Genomic DNA, 18,306 nt, shown 5'->3' with positions numbered 1-18,306 from the left:
TTAGAGGCAGAAATGCCACTACAAGGTTGTTATAAGTGAGTCCCAGCTACCATACCACAAAAAATTATTTCAGTTAATACTTGTGGAAGGAGAGAGTTAACAGTGCATTTGTAACTCTTTTTTCTCTTTGTTTTGACCCTGAACAATCTCCTTATAAATACTGGCTGATAAATTTACTAGACAGAACGTAAATAAGGATCCTGCAGGGCTTGATATGTAGTTATTACTGAACTTAAAATGCTTTTAACGGGATATTTTTCTGGAAGAATTTATTATTTTAAATAATCCTGAAATCTATTAATTTATGGGGTGACTATGCACCGAAGAATGGAAGTTAGTTGTATAGGCATTACAGTTGTGAGACTAGCAAGCTATAAACAGAAAGATTCCAAATCCTAATAAACTCATACTTGTGAAAGTAAAAAACGCCCTGGTACAGGAAAGGGGATTGAGAAGCTGTATCTGATGAATTCTGGGTTTCAAGGATATTTATATGGCTTATGCCACGTCTATTTTTGTGCCTTTGCAAATCATTCATAAAGCTTGCGTTTCATTTGAGTCTGATGATTTGGTCCGTTTTGATCATGCAGTTTGTATAGTGCTTTACCTTTTTAAACTTATTTATAACAGTTCTGTGAGGTAGGTAGTGCATGTATAATTGTCTACATTTTATAAAGGAAGGAACTTATACTACACTGATGATAGCGGTAGGAATCTAGTGCTGTAGTAACTATTGATTTAGTGTGGTGCAAATGCTTAAGCATTTGGCTGCTAACTGAAAGGCTACTAACTGAAGAAACTTGGAAGAAAAGCCTGGTGATCGACTTTCAAAAAAATATAGAAAACCCTATAGAGCACAGTTCTTTGACACTTGTGGGGTTGCCATCTTGGCATCAACTCTAAGGCAACTGGTTTGGTTCTTTTTTTTTTTTGTATATGCCCGACAGTGCACTAGGCCCTTAATTAAATTTTGAAATTATTCTGCACATACAGGTCAATTTACTGTGAAAAAAATAAAGCTTAAGATTCAAGATTCTACTCTTGCATACATCCTAAGACCCTGAGTGGAATCCTAGGGATAAGTTCACATGGCCATATGATTTGCAAAATTTGCCCAAGTAAGACACTTTGAGCGTGATTAAAAACACTGATCAAGTTCCAATTTCCCCCTTTTGGAATCTTACTTTGTGCGGGATATGTTGAAAGACTATTCAGTTGGGGATACATTTATCTTGAGTTTGTGGACTATATGTTTACATGGCAGGTATAATTACACGACTTGCAGTCGCTTTTGTGTACAATTATCGCAAGCATTCCTAGTGTACGAATGGCTTTTGGAACATTCTTACCACCCACTATGTTATGGTGACAAAAAGATCAAAGTAAATATTTATTGTGCCCACACCTGAAATCTACTGGCAGAGGAGGAAAAACAAGGTTTGAAATGTACAGAATAGAAGCTAGTCTGTGGAAAATTCTCACAAATTTCCAGCACATGTATGAAAGAAATGTAGTAGAACTTTTCCTAAATTTTATAATACTTACCAGTAACAATATGTGAAACTGAAAGAAACACCTCTAATAATACTTTTTTCATCTACCATGGCAGATAAACTTATTCTTTATAGAAAAAGATGAAATAATAAAATTCTCAAATGGAGAGGCACTCAGAGAATATAGCCAAAAAATATAGGATAAAAGCATCACAGAAGAGTTTCAGAAAGTTTAATAGAATCATTGTTATTTTTCTGGAGATTGTGATATTTTATGTATTGGTCCATTTTTTAAAATAATTTGTTGTAATGTTTTTATTCTTATTAGTCATAACTCTACTTATTTTGTACTTTTAATTTTGTGTTATTTTAAATTTTGCAAGCTTCAGGCCCAGGATCCACCCCTGCCCATAAGTTCAATAGTACTCTCTGTATTTTAACACACGAATAGCTTGTATATGCTTGAGTCAGGATGACAAAGTCTCCTAGTGTGCTTTTTTCCATTCCACTGGGCTGTCTTCTGTCCAAATTAAATCAATTATAAGGGAGAGGAAAAATATCAGATGTTTTGCAGAAGACCATATCCACAACATTACATAAAAAGAATACAAAAGGACAGGCCAATTATTTGTTCATTCTTTCAATTGAGAATCCCATTTGACGTAATTTTGTTTAAATGCCCAAATAACGTGGCTTCCTTGATGCTGGACTAGAGCTTTACACAAAATATTTTCCTTTATTGTTATGCATTCATAAATTGTCCGGCTTATAGAATCTCTCTAGGTAAACAAATATTATGTATGATTCAGAGAATGTAATTCAAAAGAAAAGTTCTAGGAATACCTTTAACGCTGAAATTACGGAACATATGTTTGAGACATTGTAGAACTTTTTATCTCGAAAAATATCCCCTTGAACTTTTAAATATAATCTATATTTTGTAAAGGTAGTATTACCGTGGAGTATTTATTATTTTACACACATGGAGAATTTAAACAATTTATCTCTGAAGGCTAGCACGCTTATTCAAAAATGCAAAACTATTCTAAATCTGGACGGTCAAGAAACAGAACAGAAAGCCTTTTCTGAAACAGAAAATCTGGAACCTATTTAAGAAAGAGAATGACCAATCCAGGTAGACAAGGCTCGAGTTTATTGATAAGATTCATATCTCCCTTCTTGAAAGGACATTTACAAACTTGGTTTAAAAAATAAAAGAAATTCTGAATGACAAATGTTCACTTTTTAATGTCAATATTACAGGAATTGTCTTTCATGATAAATTATCAGTTGAAAATGTTCCAGTGGAATCTGGCATCAATTAATTTAACACTTTATATAAGAAATAATAAAACACATTTATTTTCAAGTCTTACATATATTACTTAAAACAGATACAAAGTTCAGTTTGTAATTTTTAAAAAGTTATACTCCTATTTCATGCTACCTGCAGAAAATACCTCAGTGGGAAAAAAAAAAAAAAGTGTTCTGATAGTCTTGAATAAGTATGACTTAAAATAAGCACTGTTAGTCCACCCACATGTTATTTAGCCATTAGGTGTGTCAAATGATGTATGAAATTATTTTGGAAGGAAAGAAATATTTGTTGGGCAGGTGAAATAATATTGAGACTGTTATTCTATGCAACTTAGAATAAAATTCAAGAAGTTGATTGCTTAAACATCTAACATTGCACAAATTTATAAATAATTGTTTCGTATCCATCTTTAATATTAATTTGCATCACAGAAGCACACCGAACACACTGAGCTGTGATAAGGTAGAGAAAAAATTGTACATCTGATTGTTTGCTGCGTGGACGCATCACTTTGTTAAAAGAGCTTCTCGTACACATTTTCCTGTCCAAAAGTAGAAACTTGTTTATTTTCCATATATACAATTATTCTGTGAAATCCTGGATTCTGAGGAACAAAAATGTTTGAGGTATAGCATTGAAGAAAGCATCAAAATGCATATTTTTGTCTGCAATTAGCAAAGGTTACTGTCAGCAGAGAAGAGTTGATCTCAGTGTGCTTCCGAAAGTCTTCCAGGTTTTTGCCCTCTGAGATTTTTGTTGGCGACTTCAAATAACTGAACTCTTCAACATCAATATATACAAAGGCATTTTATTATTAATCAAAGAAAGGGAATTAGAGTCACCAGAAACGACAGCTTTATTTTTTCATAATACATATATTTATTGCCATCATAGTTCTGCAATTGTCATAAAATTAGAGTCAGATGAAATTCTGAGACACGTGCAAGTTTTGGAAATGGACACATAGATAACAGTTTAGAACTGTACATAAAATAATTACAGTTTATTAAACACAGTTTTTTTTTAGCACATCCTTGATGGATGAGAATGAGCACCATATCTTTTATGAATATATATTTTTATCTTTTTTTTTTTGTTTTGTTTTCTACAGCACCAAAGGAATTCAAATAGGAAAAGGACAGACGAGAATTAGTGAATCAAGAAGGAGCCTTGTTTTCCATCTCAGCCACACTATCTTATACCTTATGAGTTTTCATAGTTTTGTCATGTGGTTCTGCCCTCACCAGGGCATTAATATTTCCTAAATGGTACATATATATGTAGCAAGTTGTTTTCTATATCATCCTTATTCAAAACTTGCATGTGGCATCAAATGGGCTGGTGACACCAAAGTAAATTTCTGTTGGTTTTATATGTTCTTTGTCTTAACATCAGCCAAGAAAACAAACAGGACCAACTTCAAATCCAAATTTCTGATTCTGATCACCAAAGTCATTGATCATTACATCAACGATAGGTACTTGATTAATTTTTGGTGTATTGATTTCAATGACAGTCTTTTCATAGCCTTTTCTGGACTGTAAAAATAAGCAGAAATAAAAAGTTACACACGCAGTCATTTCACATTTTTTAAGTACATGTGATTTTTTTTCTCAAACTTCTGAATGGAGATCCAGGGTGAGGCAGAAGAGAATAAAACAACAAATTTGCCATTATCTATCTAGTATTTAACACTTCTTGTTATCACTATGGTCACACATATTCTTAAATTTTGAATGTCAGCAATGACATTTGAAATTTAGCTGTAATTCTCTAGCTATTATACTTCGATGTTATGTTTATTTGAAAAGAATCCATTGAGTTGACAAATACAGTTTAGTAGGAAAAATAACTGGTTTTAGATTATACTCTTAAATATATAGCACATCGTTACCATTAGATTTACGATATAATGCAGACAAATTCTTTTATGCCAAAATTTGAACACAGTAGAGCGATTATAATGCAGTAGGTCAAAAGTCAAAACATTTTTCTATATATTAATTTTATGCATATTTATGAATACATTACTATTGGGAAATCTTCCCAAAACTCTTGCCCCTTTAATGCTTTTTTATTTTGTTTTTTCTACTTGTACTTCCTTCATTTTGATTAGAGCCGGGTCTGTTTATTTGTAATTGTGACTGTTCTTCAGCCATAAATAATTGGCTAAAACAGTGAGCTTCGTAGGGTACTCTATGGATCATTTTGTAATCCCTGGGGTGCAAAGAGTTAAGCGCTCACCTAATAGCTGAAAGGTTGGCACCTACCAAGAAGCACCCTGGGAGACAGGTCTGACAATCTCCTTCCAAAGGTCACAGCCTTGGAAACACTATGGAGCTGTCTACTCTGCACAAATAGGGTCACTATGAGTGAAAATCGACTCGACGACAACCGACAACAATAATAGATCATTTCATTACATGGAATTCCCTTATATGTGAAAAAATAGTTTCAGAGAATAAAAAATAACAAAAATGATAGTACCCCTAAAAATGGTACATAATGGTACTAATTAACAAGCTCCAAACATAGGAGGAGGATTATCTATGGCATAACAGTGATTCCTTTAGCTATGAATTTTGACTCATGGATCGAGAAGGAAAAGGGAGTAGAGTTTTATTTTTGTTGTTGTTGTTTGTTTTGCTTGATTTATTTGTTCATTTTTAATTTTTTTGTATTTCAAAAATTACTACCTGCAGTAACACTCAAATGTCAGGTATAATTCCATAAAAATAATACAGAATCCTAGATTACCTTCTGTTATGGCTTTAAATGTGCCTATTGTATGTTTCAGAGTTTGCTACTGTGTGTGTGAACATTGTTGGTTTCTAACATCCTGGATTTTAATATGACAGTGTTAAACAGCAAATCTTAATAACAAAGACTTTCATATCATGGAAGATATGTGGTTTCCTACTAAGCTGAGGGAGTTCCCCATTGCTTTGTTCCTGTGTGAAAAGAGAAGGCAAGCAGAGATTATACTCACTGCGCAGCCATCATGCAGTGCTTTGATGTAAGGGTTATTGTCATAGGACATCTCCTCATCATTTGATCCCAGGAACCGAAGTGCTCTGTCATAACTTCCAGATGACATGTCATACCAGGCTGCTGACTGATGACAGTGGTAGGTGAAATTTTGTCGAGCAGTGGCAGTCAGCAGTTTCAGGAATGTCATTTGCACCATATTAATGGAATTGCCTTCAATATCTAAATAGGAAAACTGAGGGTAAAAGAACAAAAAGACACGTAAAGACTGTTTTCCTCTTTTATCCTATAAAGTAAGAAAATCACTGATGACAGAAGCATGTAGATCAATCAACAGACCCATTTTTACTTTAACGAAAGAACAAGTGCATTGACAGTCCTTGGACTCAAGGACACGGTTTTAGGAAATCAGGATTGTATTCCCATCTGAGTTACTTAAGTATTATTTAACTTTGAAAATGTCACTTTGTCTCTGTGCCTTAGTTCCTTAATTAGTAAAAAATAAAATTTTGGGGGTGTGGGGAATAAAGCTTTTGTTTCTAAAGAACGATTCATTATATTTGAGCATTTTTTTAAAAATTCAGGGCTCCATGAAAACTGAAGAATCTCAGCACAATGCAAAGGCTGTTTGGTTGTTGCTGTTAGCTTTGTGTCTGCTCCTTCCCAAAATTGCAAACTTATCCACCTGACACAAATGTTTAAACACGTTCCTGCACTTTTCATTTTGGGGTTTAGTGGGTTGAATGGTGGTCCTCCAAAAGATATGTCTATACCCTAATCTCTGGGATCTGTGAATGTTACCCTATTTAGAAAAAGGACCTTTGCAGGTATAATTAAGTGTACAGATAAGAGGAAATCAGAGGGAAAATTGAAGAATAGATTTGATGCATTGAACACTAGTGACCGGAGACCAGACGAGTTGTGGAATGACATCAAGGACATCATCCATGAAGAAAGTAAGGGGTCATTGAAAACACAGGAAAGAAAGAAAAGACCAAGATGGATGTCAGAGGAGACTCTGAAACTTGCTCATGAACATCGAGCAGCTAAAGTAAAAGGAAGAATTGATGAAGTAAAATAACTGAACAGAAGATTTCAAAGGGGGGCTCGAGAAGACAAAGTAAAGTATTACAATGACATATACAAAGAGCTGGAGATGGAAAACCAAAAGGGAAGAACACGCTTGGCGTTTCTCAAGCTGAAAGAACTGAAGAAAAAATTCAAGCCTCGAGCTGTAAAAGTGAAGGATCCCATGGGGAAAATATTAAACGACGCAGGAAGCATCAAAAGAAGATGGAAGGAATACACAGAGTCATTATATCAAAAGGAGTTAGTCGATGTTCAACCATTTCAAGCGGTAGCATATGATCAGGAACCGATGGTACTGAAGAAAGAAGTCCAAGCTGCTCTGAAGGCACTGGAAGAAAAGAAGGCTCCAGGAACTGATGGAATATCAATTGAAATGTTTCAACAAACAGATGCAGCACTGGAGGTGCTCACTCATCTATGCCAAGAAATATGGAAGACAGCTTCCTGGCCAACTGACTGGAAGAGATCCATATTTATGCCTATTTCCAAGAAAGGTGATCCAACTGAATGTGAAAATTATAGAACAATATCATTAATATCACACGCAAGCAAAATTTTGCTGAAGATTATTCAAAAACAGCTGCAGCAGTATGTTGACAGGGAACTGCCAGAAATTCAGGTCAGTTTCAGAAGAGGATGTGGAACCAGGGATATCATTGCTGATGTCAGATGGATCCTAGCTGAAAGCAGAGAATACCAGAAGGATGTTTACCTGTGTTTCATTGACTATGCAAAGGCATTCGACTGTGTGGATCATAACAAATTATGGATAACATTGCAAAGAACGGGAATTCCAGAAACCTTAATTGTGCTCATGAGGAACCTTTACATAGATCAAGAGGCAGTTGTTCAGACAGAACAAGGGGATACTGATTGGTGTAAAGTCGGGAAAGGTGTGCATCAGGGTTGTATTCTTTCACCATACCTATTCAATCTGTAGGCTGAGCAAATAATACGAGACGCTGGACTATGTGAAGAAGAATGGGGCATCAGGATTGGAGGAAGACTCATTAACAACCTGCATTATGCAGATGACACAACCTTGCTTGCTGAAAGTGAAGAGGAGTTGAAGCACTTACTAATGAAGATCAGAGACCACAGCCTTCAGTATGGATTGCACCTCAACATACAAAAAAAAAAACAAAAATCCTCACAACTGGACCAATGAGCAACATCATGACAAATGGAGAAAAAATTGAAGTTGTTAAGGATTTCATTTTACTTGGATCCACAATCAACAACCATGGAAGCAGTAGTCAAGAAATCAAAAGATGCATTGCATTGGGTAAATCTGCTGAAAAGGACCTCTTTAAAGTGCTGAAGAGCAAAGATACCACCTTGAAGACTAAGGTGTGCCTGACCCAAGCCATGGTATTTTCAATCACATCATATGCATGTGAAAGCTGGAGAATGAATAAAGAATACCGAAGAAGAACTGATGCCTTTGAATTGTGGTGATGGCAAAGAATATTGAATTGCCAAAAGAACGAACAAATCTGTCTTGGAAGAAGTACAACCAGAATGCTCCTTAGAAGCTGGATGGCGACACTGCGTCTTACATACTTTGGACATGTTGTGAGGAGGGATCAGTCCCTGGAGAAGGACATCATGCTTGGCAGAGTACAGGGTCAGCGGAAAAAAGGAAGACCCTCAACGAGGTGGATTGACACAGTGGCTGCAACAATGAGCTCAAGTATAACAACGCTTGTAAAGATGGCTCAGGACCAGGCAATGTTTCATTCTGTTGTGCATAGAGTCGCTATGAGTCGGAACTGACTTGACAGCACCTAACAACAACAACAACATACCCTAATCTCTGGGATCTGTGAATGTTACCTTATTTAGAAAAAAGATCTTTGCAAATGTAATCAAGTGTCCAGATAAGAGAAAATGAGAGGGAAAATTGATACGGACAATAGAAAAAACATGTACACACAGAGGAAAAGGTGATGTGAAGATGGAGGTAAAGACTGGAGTGATGCAACTAAAAGCCAAGGAAAGCCAACAACCAACAGAAGTTGGAAGAGGCAAAGAACAGATTCTGCACTACAGTCTCCAGAGCAGTGTGTGCCGGCCAACACCTTGATTTTATTTGAGAGAAACTGATATTGGACTTCTGACCTCCAGAACTGTGAGAGAATAATTTCTGTTGTTTGAACCCACCAAGTTTGTGGTAATTTGTTACAGTGGCCACAGAAAACTATTTACAGGGGCCAAAAATCTCTAAGGCTTTTTTTGTTCTTCTAATTTTCTGCACAAGGAGCCCTGGTGGAGCAACGGTTAAGCTCTCAGCTGCTGCCCTAAATGTTGGTAGTTTGAACACACTAGTGGCTCCATGGGAGAATGACCTGGCAATCTGCTCCCATAAAGATTACAGCCTAGAAAATCCTATGGGGCAGTTCTGCTCTGTCACATGGGGTTGATATGAGTTGAAAATCAACTTGGCTGCAAACAACAAGAGTTTTTTAGAACAGACATTGTTTATCTGCCCTCCTCTTACACAATGTGTTTATTCGTCATTGTTTCTTTAGCACCAAGCATAATTTCTGAGACAATGCAGGTGAATATTTATCGACTCAATAAATAATTAATAATAAATAATAAGAAAATAGTCTTAATTGTAAATTATTAAATATTGTCTCATGCATCATCTTCATAAATTATTTTAATGGCTATGATTAAAACAGCTGGGGTCAGCTGAAATATATGAACCTAGAGCAAAGACAAAAAAGAAAAAAAAAAAAAAATCACCCAGCTTAGAGAATCAGTCAGTGTAAGGGCAGTTATCTGTGTCTTCTTCCTTATCCTTATTTCTTAGTGATTAACAGCTTAGATGAGGGGCCTTGTGAAGTTGGAGAAAAAAGAATCTATTTGGGAAAGGTACCCTAAGGAAAGCAAATGAAAGCAAAAAACACAAAATAAAACCATGTATGCAATTCTTTTGGGTATGTATTTTTACCTCATACACAGATAAGAGTGAAATATGGATGTGTAATATGTAACTTAAGGGTGAACTAAAGAATTATAAGGCAGGCGGACAACTTCACTAAAAGTTTTTAATTACTATGGGCAGAGTCCTATGGAAATAATAACTGCATAAATAGAGTTGTCAACTGAAATAAAAATGATTTTTTAAGTAACATTGAACATTAAATCAACTGGATAAATGGGAAACACTTCAATCAGAATACATTCTAACTAAAATATTTTAAACACATGGATCTTTTTAAGTAGCTTTTAAATATGAATTTAGTTTTGTCATTTGATCTTAAAATCTCTCTGTAAAATTAACGGTGAACAACTAAGTAAACTTGTGCTATATACAAATACAGGGCCAGACGAGTCACTAGATTTCCAAATGTAGCAATCAATAGAACCACAACACTTTCTAAACATCCTTACTGGAGAACAAAAATGAATTAAGTTTCAAACAGAGAGAAAATGAAATAGTTGGAGTCAGAGTTCTAAATTGTATTTTTTCTCTACAGCAGATATTTCTAACATAATTCTTTTTTTTAATGATGTCTATCTCAGGTACTCAATGAAATACTTAACTTGGTGATTCTTTTCAGGCATTCTTGTATATTTCTATTCACATGACAAAAATTTTAGACGACTCTAAAATACCACAGTGATTCAATAAAAATGGAACAAACTACAGAACAGGTGGAATCTTGATTAGTATAATTTAGACTTTCATGGTCAGAGACTAGAAATTTATAATTTGAGCTTCACTTACGAAGCTCAAGATAAACCATTTCATTTTGTGGTAACAACATACCAGTTTTCCTCTCTTGAATTCACTAAACCAGCTTCCTGGCTTCTCCTTTGGCCATGATGAAATTCTTACCTGTTGCAAAGGGACAGGAAAATTAGAAATCAGGTAAAAAAAAATTTGAATAATGTTGTATACATAGCAATATTATAGCAAAACTTGCTCTTGTAGTAAGTGTACTCCCCTCTGAATTATATCCTAAGAAGGCCTACTTTATATATTTAAATGCAGTCTGCTATTAATCCTATATATGTATTTTTTCAGTAAGAGCTTTTTGTAAGCTTTTAAATCGTTTTAAAATGACATCTACCCTGGGTTACACAAAATGATAAAGAGTAAATTTCGAGATAGATCCTGTGAATTCTACTTAATTAAGATTGAATCATTTCCTTCATGTTCTCTTAGCTGGTTTGAAAAGAGGAGAAGAATAAAACCAGCCTGGTAAAGGCATACTAAGGGTGGTGGAGGCACTGGTGGAACTCTTAGGTAGCCACTTGCAAAGGAAACCCTCAAAATGCCAGCCATCGCCAGGCAAGAAGGGTACCCTCAGTATTCCATGGCCAAGAGAGCCCTTCTGAAAGGACCTGGCCAGTAACTAGGGGCCAGTGACTATGCAAAAATCGTGGGCAGGATGCAAGCTTAATCATGCCTGCTGGGAAGACAATTAAGCAGCTTTTATAGATCTGCATTTATTGTATTGCCTTGCAAAGATCAGCAAAATGTAAGAGTATATAAGTCTTCATTTTAGGAAATTTTAGTAATTAGTGTAAGGGAAGTATTTTCTATCATCCCATATTCCTTTGGGGATTAGGGAAGCTTCACTATGCTTCACTACATGCCACATGGGGTTGGGAAATGAAAGTCACTTTACCTCCTGCCCCTATTACCCCCCTTTTTCTCACAAACTTAACTTTTCTCTTATGAAGTTCTAGCCATACATCTACTTGCTTTGCCTTAAGGCATTTCTGTGTCTGTGTGCCCACACCATTTACTAAGAATGAGATTTATTGTAAGAGCACAAATGAGGACAAAATCCCTAAAACATTGAGTGTTTGGAGAATATAATTATGCTAGTGAAAAATATTTCCTTATATCAATGACTTGCATTTAGCTTTAAAAGCATAAGTCAAGTATTTGACACTGCTAGGAGGAAATCAAGGAATCTGTGGTGCAGTGTTACGTGCTCAGTTGCTAACAGAAAGGTCAGTGTTTCCAATCCACCAGCCACTCCACAGGGGAAAGATGTGGCAGTCTGCTTCTGAAAAGATTAAAGCCTTGGAAATCCTATGGGGCAGATCTACACTGTCCTACAGCTCACTGTGAGTCAGAACTGACTCGATGGCAAGAGGTTTAAAACACCTTTTATTACCATTGGTATAAACAGTATGCCAGCCACTTTTTATACCTCTGGACCTCAGAAAACCCATTCCATTGAGTCGATTCTGACTCATAGTGACACCATAAGACAGAGCAGAACTGCCCCAGAGAGTTTCCAAGGTCTGCCTGGTGGATTCAAACTGCTGACTTTTTGGTTAGCAATGGCAGTGCTTATCTACCACGCCACTGCAGAGGTAAGGGGTTATTCTGTTTCTAATGAAATTAACTTCAAGGTGGGACCCTTTTGAAATTCCTGAAGCTCAGAAAACCAGAGTTAGAGCCTCACTGTTGTGTAGGTTGATCATTCTATTAGGTGATGCTTCCTGGATGAGTTAGTTTTGTAAACTTCTGCTTTTTTTCTCTTTATTTCTGTGAGATAAGGCTTGCAAGCATAACTATGGCTTTCCTGTGTGATACTTAGGGAGCCCTGATGGATTTGTTTTAGCTTTTCTTGTCATATTTGGAAACCCAGAGTTTCCCCATGTAACCAAATGGAAAAGTGCCAGCAATAAATTATCTACCCTAGCTCTCAGTGGCATACTGGCACGCCACAGATCGATGGTGTTAGAGTGCCACTCACTTCATTAGCAGATTGTATTGCCAGATCATATTTCTGAAAATCCACATTACCAACCAAAAACTTAAACCTACTCAATTAATAAGCATGCATTCCAATACTGAAAACACATGCAATCAAAAAAAAAAAAAAAATTAAGGTGAAAAAAGGTAGTAACGAAAGGGTTAAACATTAAAAAAAAAGAATGTGTGCATAATACTCATATAAAAGATTAATTCTTTATAAAATCATGTATTTTGAGTATAATATGCAGCTGTGAGTTCTATCATGTGGCAATTGGACTGAAAAATACTGTAGATGCACTAAAATTTGAGATTCAGCTTGTTGTGTCACGAAAAGCAATAGAATTTTAGACTGCAAGCAGGTGCATTAAGAATACGTCTGGGTAAAATATAAAGGAGAGGGGTATTTGTTAACGCTCTGCATCACTTCAGTGTCACATTCATATTTATGCAAATGAAATACTCTAATTACCCTGTAAGAAAAGCAGATAAATGAAAATATGACAGTATAATTTTCCTGTTTAGTTCAATATTGCAAAAACATGGCAGGAACTCTCAACAGTCGCCACCAAAACAGACTGGTACTTACTCCCTCAGATTTTTTGTCTGGATAAATACAAGTCTCCCCACCAGATGTGAAATTACAGTAAACTTTGAAGGAATCTCCTGAGCAACCTTGGTTCGGATCAACCCAATATTCACCTAGAAGGTAAGAAAACATACGTCATATACAAATTAGTTTATGTCAGAAGTCAAATGCAGTAGACGATAAATTTTATTAGAAAGAGAAAAGGAAAATGCAAATTCATGGATTTTTTTTTCCCACATGAATTCTATTAATGTCTTTGGGAATACTGGAGTATATGTTTCAACAGCTGAAGAGTGAGTCCTTGTCTTGTCTGCTCCAATCCTTTGCCCCTTACCCTCTGCCTAGGCACTCTTCTTATTCCTAACAGGATGATATATTTTAGGTTTCAATTTAAATGACACTTCCTCAAATAGTAACATTCTATTTATCTATTTGTAATAAGTTCCATGCACACTGGAAACAGATACACTTGATTTTTTTTTTTACTATTTAAGAAATCTGAGCATAATAGCCAATATATTTTATTCCTGATTTATTTATCTGTAACAATGGAAGTGATAGAGTACTGTTGCATTACTTCAGAGCAAAACTTGTTCTTGTAGTAAATCTACTCCCCTCTGAATTGGGTCCCAAGAAGAAGGTCTATTTTATATACTTAAATGCAGCCTACTGTTAATAGCATTATTGAAATTCTACAGATGAGGTCTACTTTGTGTATTTAAATGAAATCTGCTATTAATGTCACTATTGAAATATTGTAGAACAAACTTTATCATGTGAATAATCATGATCATTAATTTGGTATCAGATGCGCAAAGGTGGAAAGTAGTGGGAGTAACATAAACAAAGTTATTCTTTAAATGATTGACAGTATTGTTCATTAACAAGATTTATTGGGAGACATAATTGATGTACATATGAAGATTGCTTCTCTCCTATCATTTTTCATGCTGCCACTTCATTTCAAACATAAATGTGAATTCTGCCAATCCACTGGTTATGAACTTTTAACATTTTAGAACTCAAATTGGTTAGCTTAGTACTGGAACTCTCAAAAATCCAATGTCGATCAATGTGCTTTAGCTTCTATTACTACTGTATATAAAATAAAAAAGGACTCTAATAGTCAAGAAGGTCCTACCATTTTTCAGGTAACTTCAGATATATTATTTAACCCTAGTTTATGTTTTGTTTAACCAAAACATCTACAGTCTTTTTGTCATATCATTAATACATTCCAATCTGCTGCAAATTGGAATCCTCCGGGAAAAAAAAAAAAAAAAGTACCAGTAAATAAATATCATCCAAGATTTTCCCAAAGAGATAACCACTCTTAAGCTTTGAAGTTTTTTTTTTTTTTTTTAAGGAGCCCTGGTGGCACAGTGGCTAAGTGCTCATCTGCTAACCAAAAGGCCGGTGGTTCAAGCGCACCATCTGCTCTGCAGGAGAACGATGTGGCAGTCTGCTTCCAAAATGATTACAGCCTGGGAAACCCTATGGCGCAGTTCTACTCTGTCCTATAGGGTCACTATGAGTTGGAATCGACTTGACAGCAATAGGGTTTTTTATGGGTATGGCTTTTAGGAATACGTAGCTTTTAATCATACGTTATCATTTTTAACTTGCTTTGCTCAGTTATCACTACCATTAAATATTCTGTCAAATTCCATATTAATAGCTTAAGATATCATTGTTGGTGATTCAGCATCCTATGGATAGTATACTTAATGTATCTCTAAGTTATTCATTTCCCATTTCTACTTCCACATCCCTAATTCACTCTATCATCACCCACCTAGATCAGTCCAACAGCTTCTTGACCAGCTTTCCGATTCCATTTTGCTTCCTCCCAAATCACTTCAAGTTATTCTCTAGTTTGTTTGCTATTATTCAACTACAGTGATCTTTCAGTTCTTGAAAACTGCATGAGCTTGCCTTCTTCAAAGCTTTGAAAATGCCCTATAACCTCTGCCTACCATATGCTTTTGATTCTTAGCGTAGCTGGCCATCTCTCTAAGATTTCAGTGTAAATGTCAGCTCCTCAAATATTAACCCTCTATATTCTTATCCAAAGTAGAATTATTCCTTAACTTAAATCCATATTTTCTTCCATAGTATCTGTCATAATATGCCATTAGTAACATCTTTGGTTAATTCCATTTTTTCCTGTCTCCACCATTAGATCATAAGCAGCTTGAGGGCATCATTCCTTCCACTCATTTGTAATCGCGGCATGAAGAACAGTGCCTGGCACTATCCAGTAAATAATTATTAGCAATCATTAATGAATTAACTGACATATTAGAGAATTAACGAAACTAGTTACTGTATTAGAAGCCACTGAGAACTATAGGCCACAGTGAACTTACCATTACCAAAATTCATAATCTTTTTTTTTTTTTTTTTTACTCTTTGTATTCCAATTAAACATTTGCTGCTTTGTAACTCAGAAACCCTGGTGGCATAGTGGTTAAGTACTACGGCTGCTAACCAAAATGGTCAGCAGTTCAAATCTGCCAGGTGCTCCTTGGAAACTCTACAGGGCAGTTCTAGTCTGTCCTATAGGTTTGCTATGAGTCGGAATCGACTCGACGGCAGTGGGTTTGTTTTTTGGTTTTGGTTTTATAACTCAGCACATGCTGCCATCTTTTATGTTAGGCTTTCAATTCCTTTTTCATCTAGGTCAGATGTCTTGGACTCATATAATCATATTTTCTGTATTCTCTTCTGAATTCCACAAAAACTCAATAAGGATTTTCTGATTGATCCAGTATATTCAAGTTCGCTATTAAAAGCAGAAATTTTCTGGTACAGACACAAACTCAAGTCATCTAGCTCCTGTGCATGCATAACACCAATTAAAAGTAAGGTTCTCCTTATAAATCACTGAATTAATACAAAACTAAACATGTTTCCTTCAAATAAACATATGATAAATTTAAAGACCTGAATACTAATTTGTACAAGGGTCTTAATAATTCCATTACGATAAGAAGATTTTATGATATTCTTTCTTCACAGTGGCTGTTTCTAAAACGGATTAAACTTTTCTCTCCGCACTGACTTATTTATATCTCAACTATGACATTCATTACATGATTGATAGTGAAAGAGAATATTTTCTTGGGTGTCAAATGGGAGACAGTGTTTTGCCTCACAACGGGGAGATTTAAAATTAGATAAAGATCTGTCCTTTGATAGTTCACTAACTGAGTTCAGTCAACTCACATCACACCTGCAACTGTTTCGTCCTCTGAACAATAAGTATGTAAAAGGTGTCATCAAATAGTAACTATTCTAGTAAATCACTTTGATTATTACTAAGTACACTCTTCACAGTTGTACCAGTTATTTGTTGATCAATGAAAGATATATTTTTGCCCCAACTTATTCCGACTTTTAAATATTCTGTTCACCAAATTATTGCTAAACTGAGTGACCAAATAGGGTTTAGTTATGCTATTTAGCAAGTTTATTTTTAACAACTTAAAATAAGTTGTCATTGTTAGGTGCCATTGAGCCAGTTCCAACACATAGAGACCCTACGTACAACAGAATGAAACACTGCCTGGTCCTGCGCCATCCTTACAATCATTGCTGTGCTTAAGCCCATTGTTGCAGCTACTGTGTCAATCCATCTCGTTGAGGGTCTTCTTCATTTTCCCTGACACTCCACTAAGCATATCAGGAGGGACTGGTAGCAGACTTGTTTGTTCTTCTGGCAGCCCATGGTATGTTCAATATTCTTTGCTGACACCATGATCCAAAGGCATCAATTTCTTGGTCTTCCTTGTTCACTGTACAGCTTTTGCATGCACACGAGGCGACTGAAAATACCCTGGCTTAGGTCTGGCACACCTTAGTTCTCAAAGTGACATCTTTGCTTCTTAAAATAAGTTAGGATATAAATAATAGCTGTATAGTAATAATCACATATGTTCACATGAAATACCCATTCAACGATAGCTATTACAAGGGCAAAATACATCTGTGTTAGCTACAATCAACCAAAAATAATCTTGCATAATTTAATGAAATCTTATTTAACAGACAAGGATTTTACAAAGCAGATCTTGAACTGCACACAGCATAAATGACCTTTTTTAGTCTACGAGTCTGGAATTAATAATTTGTTATGGCTTTATTTAGAGACTCTATTAAACATTTAACTAGAATTAATGAGCTGACAATGCACCTTAGTAACTCAGTGCATTTGCTTTGTCATGTATTATTAACATACCATCTGGGAAGTCAGGATGGCTGAGTTGCAGATCTTTGCAAGTTCGGGCTGGGTTGGTTTGTGTACCCATTGGAAACTTCATATGCTCGATGTCTTGTTTCAGAGAATTGAGGGAACCAAATATTTCCTCCATTCCATCTGAATAATCAAGAATATTATCACCTGCATCTGCCTGCATGCCTTCAGTATGCCTTCTCGTTTTTTTGGGTGCCAAGATCGGTAAAGGCTGAATGACTTCACCAGGTGGCCCCTGTAAAAGAGATAATCTATGTGAACTTGTTTCATTAAGTAAAAACTTCTGCAGATATTAGTTGTTACGGGTTATGTCATTGTCATAAAAAGAAAACATAGTTGGTTTAGCTTTTCAGTATTTTCCTTAATAGCTACCAAATAAATGTGTAAGATTATATGAGTATGTATAAAAACCAAACCTGTTCCTCCTGAGTCGATTCTAACTTATAGTGACCTTATAGGACTGAGGAGAAGTGTCACATAGGGTTTCCAAGATTGGTGGCATAATGGTTAAGAGCTATGGCTACTAACCAAGAGGTCGGCAGTTCAAATCCACCAGGCATTCCTTGCAAACTCTATGGGGCAATTCTACTCTGTCCTATAGGGTTGCTATGAGTTGGAATTGCCTCGACGGTAACGGGTTTGGTTTTTATTTTTTTGTTTTAATCTTTACAGAAGCAGACTGCCACATCTTTTTTCTGTGGAGCAGTTGGTGGGTTTGAACCATCGACCTTTTGGATAGCGGCCAAGTGCATTAATCAGTGTGCCACAAGGACTCCTTCACGTATACACATTTATATACATGTGTGTATATACATATAATTTTTTTTTTCCTTTGTTAGTTCC

At 35.7% G+C, this 18,306-nt stretch overlaps 1 protein-coding gene across 2 annotated transcripts in view; it reads right to left on the bottom strand.

Annotated features, from left to right (window-relative positions):
• Window positions 1-2,623: 2,623 nt before the first annotated feature.
• Window positions 2,624-18,306, bottom strand: part of COL11A1 (collagen type XI alpha 1 chain) — a 258,624-nt gene continuing 242,941 nt past the window's right edge. For both annotated transcript variants that reach the window (XM_064282480.1, XM_064282479.1), the window contains exons 63-67: window positions 17,449-17,698; window positions 13,209-13,321; window positions 10,670-10,738; window positions 5,801-6,034; window positions 2,624-4,349 (exon numbers count right to left, since the gene is read on the bottom strand). In XM_064282480.1, coding sequence (XP_064138550.1) covers window positions 4,203-4,349; window positions 5,801-6,034; window positions 10,670-10,738; window positions 13,209-13,321; window positions 17,449-17,698 — 813 coding nt within the window. In that variant the 3' untranslated portion in view covers window positions 2,624-4,202. The remainder of the gene's footprint in view (window positions 4,350-5,800; window positions 6,035-10,669; window positions 10,739-13,208; window positions 13,322-17,448; window positions 17,699-18,306) is intronic.

Source organism: Loxodonta africana, chromosome 3 (assembly GCF_030014295.1).
Source record: "Loxodonta africana isolate mLoxAfr1 chromosome 3, mLoxAfr1.hap2, whole genome shotgun sequence".
In the NCBI taxonomy this organism is placed as follows: domain Eukaryota; kingdom Metazoa; phylum Chordata; class Mammalia; order Proboscidea; family Elephantidae; genus Loxodonta; species Loxodonta africana.
This window is presented reverse-complemented; position numbering and strand designations above follow the sequence as displayed.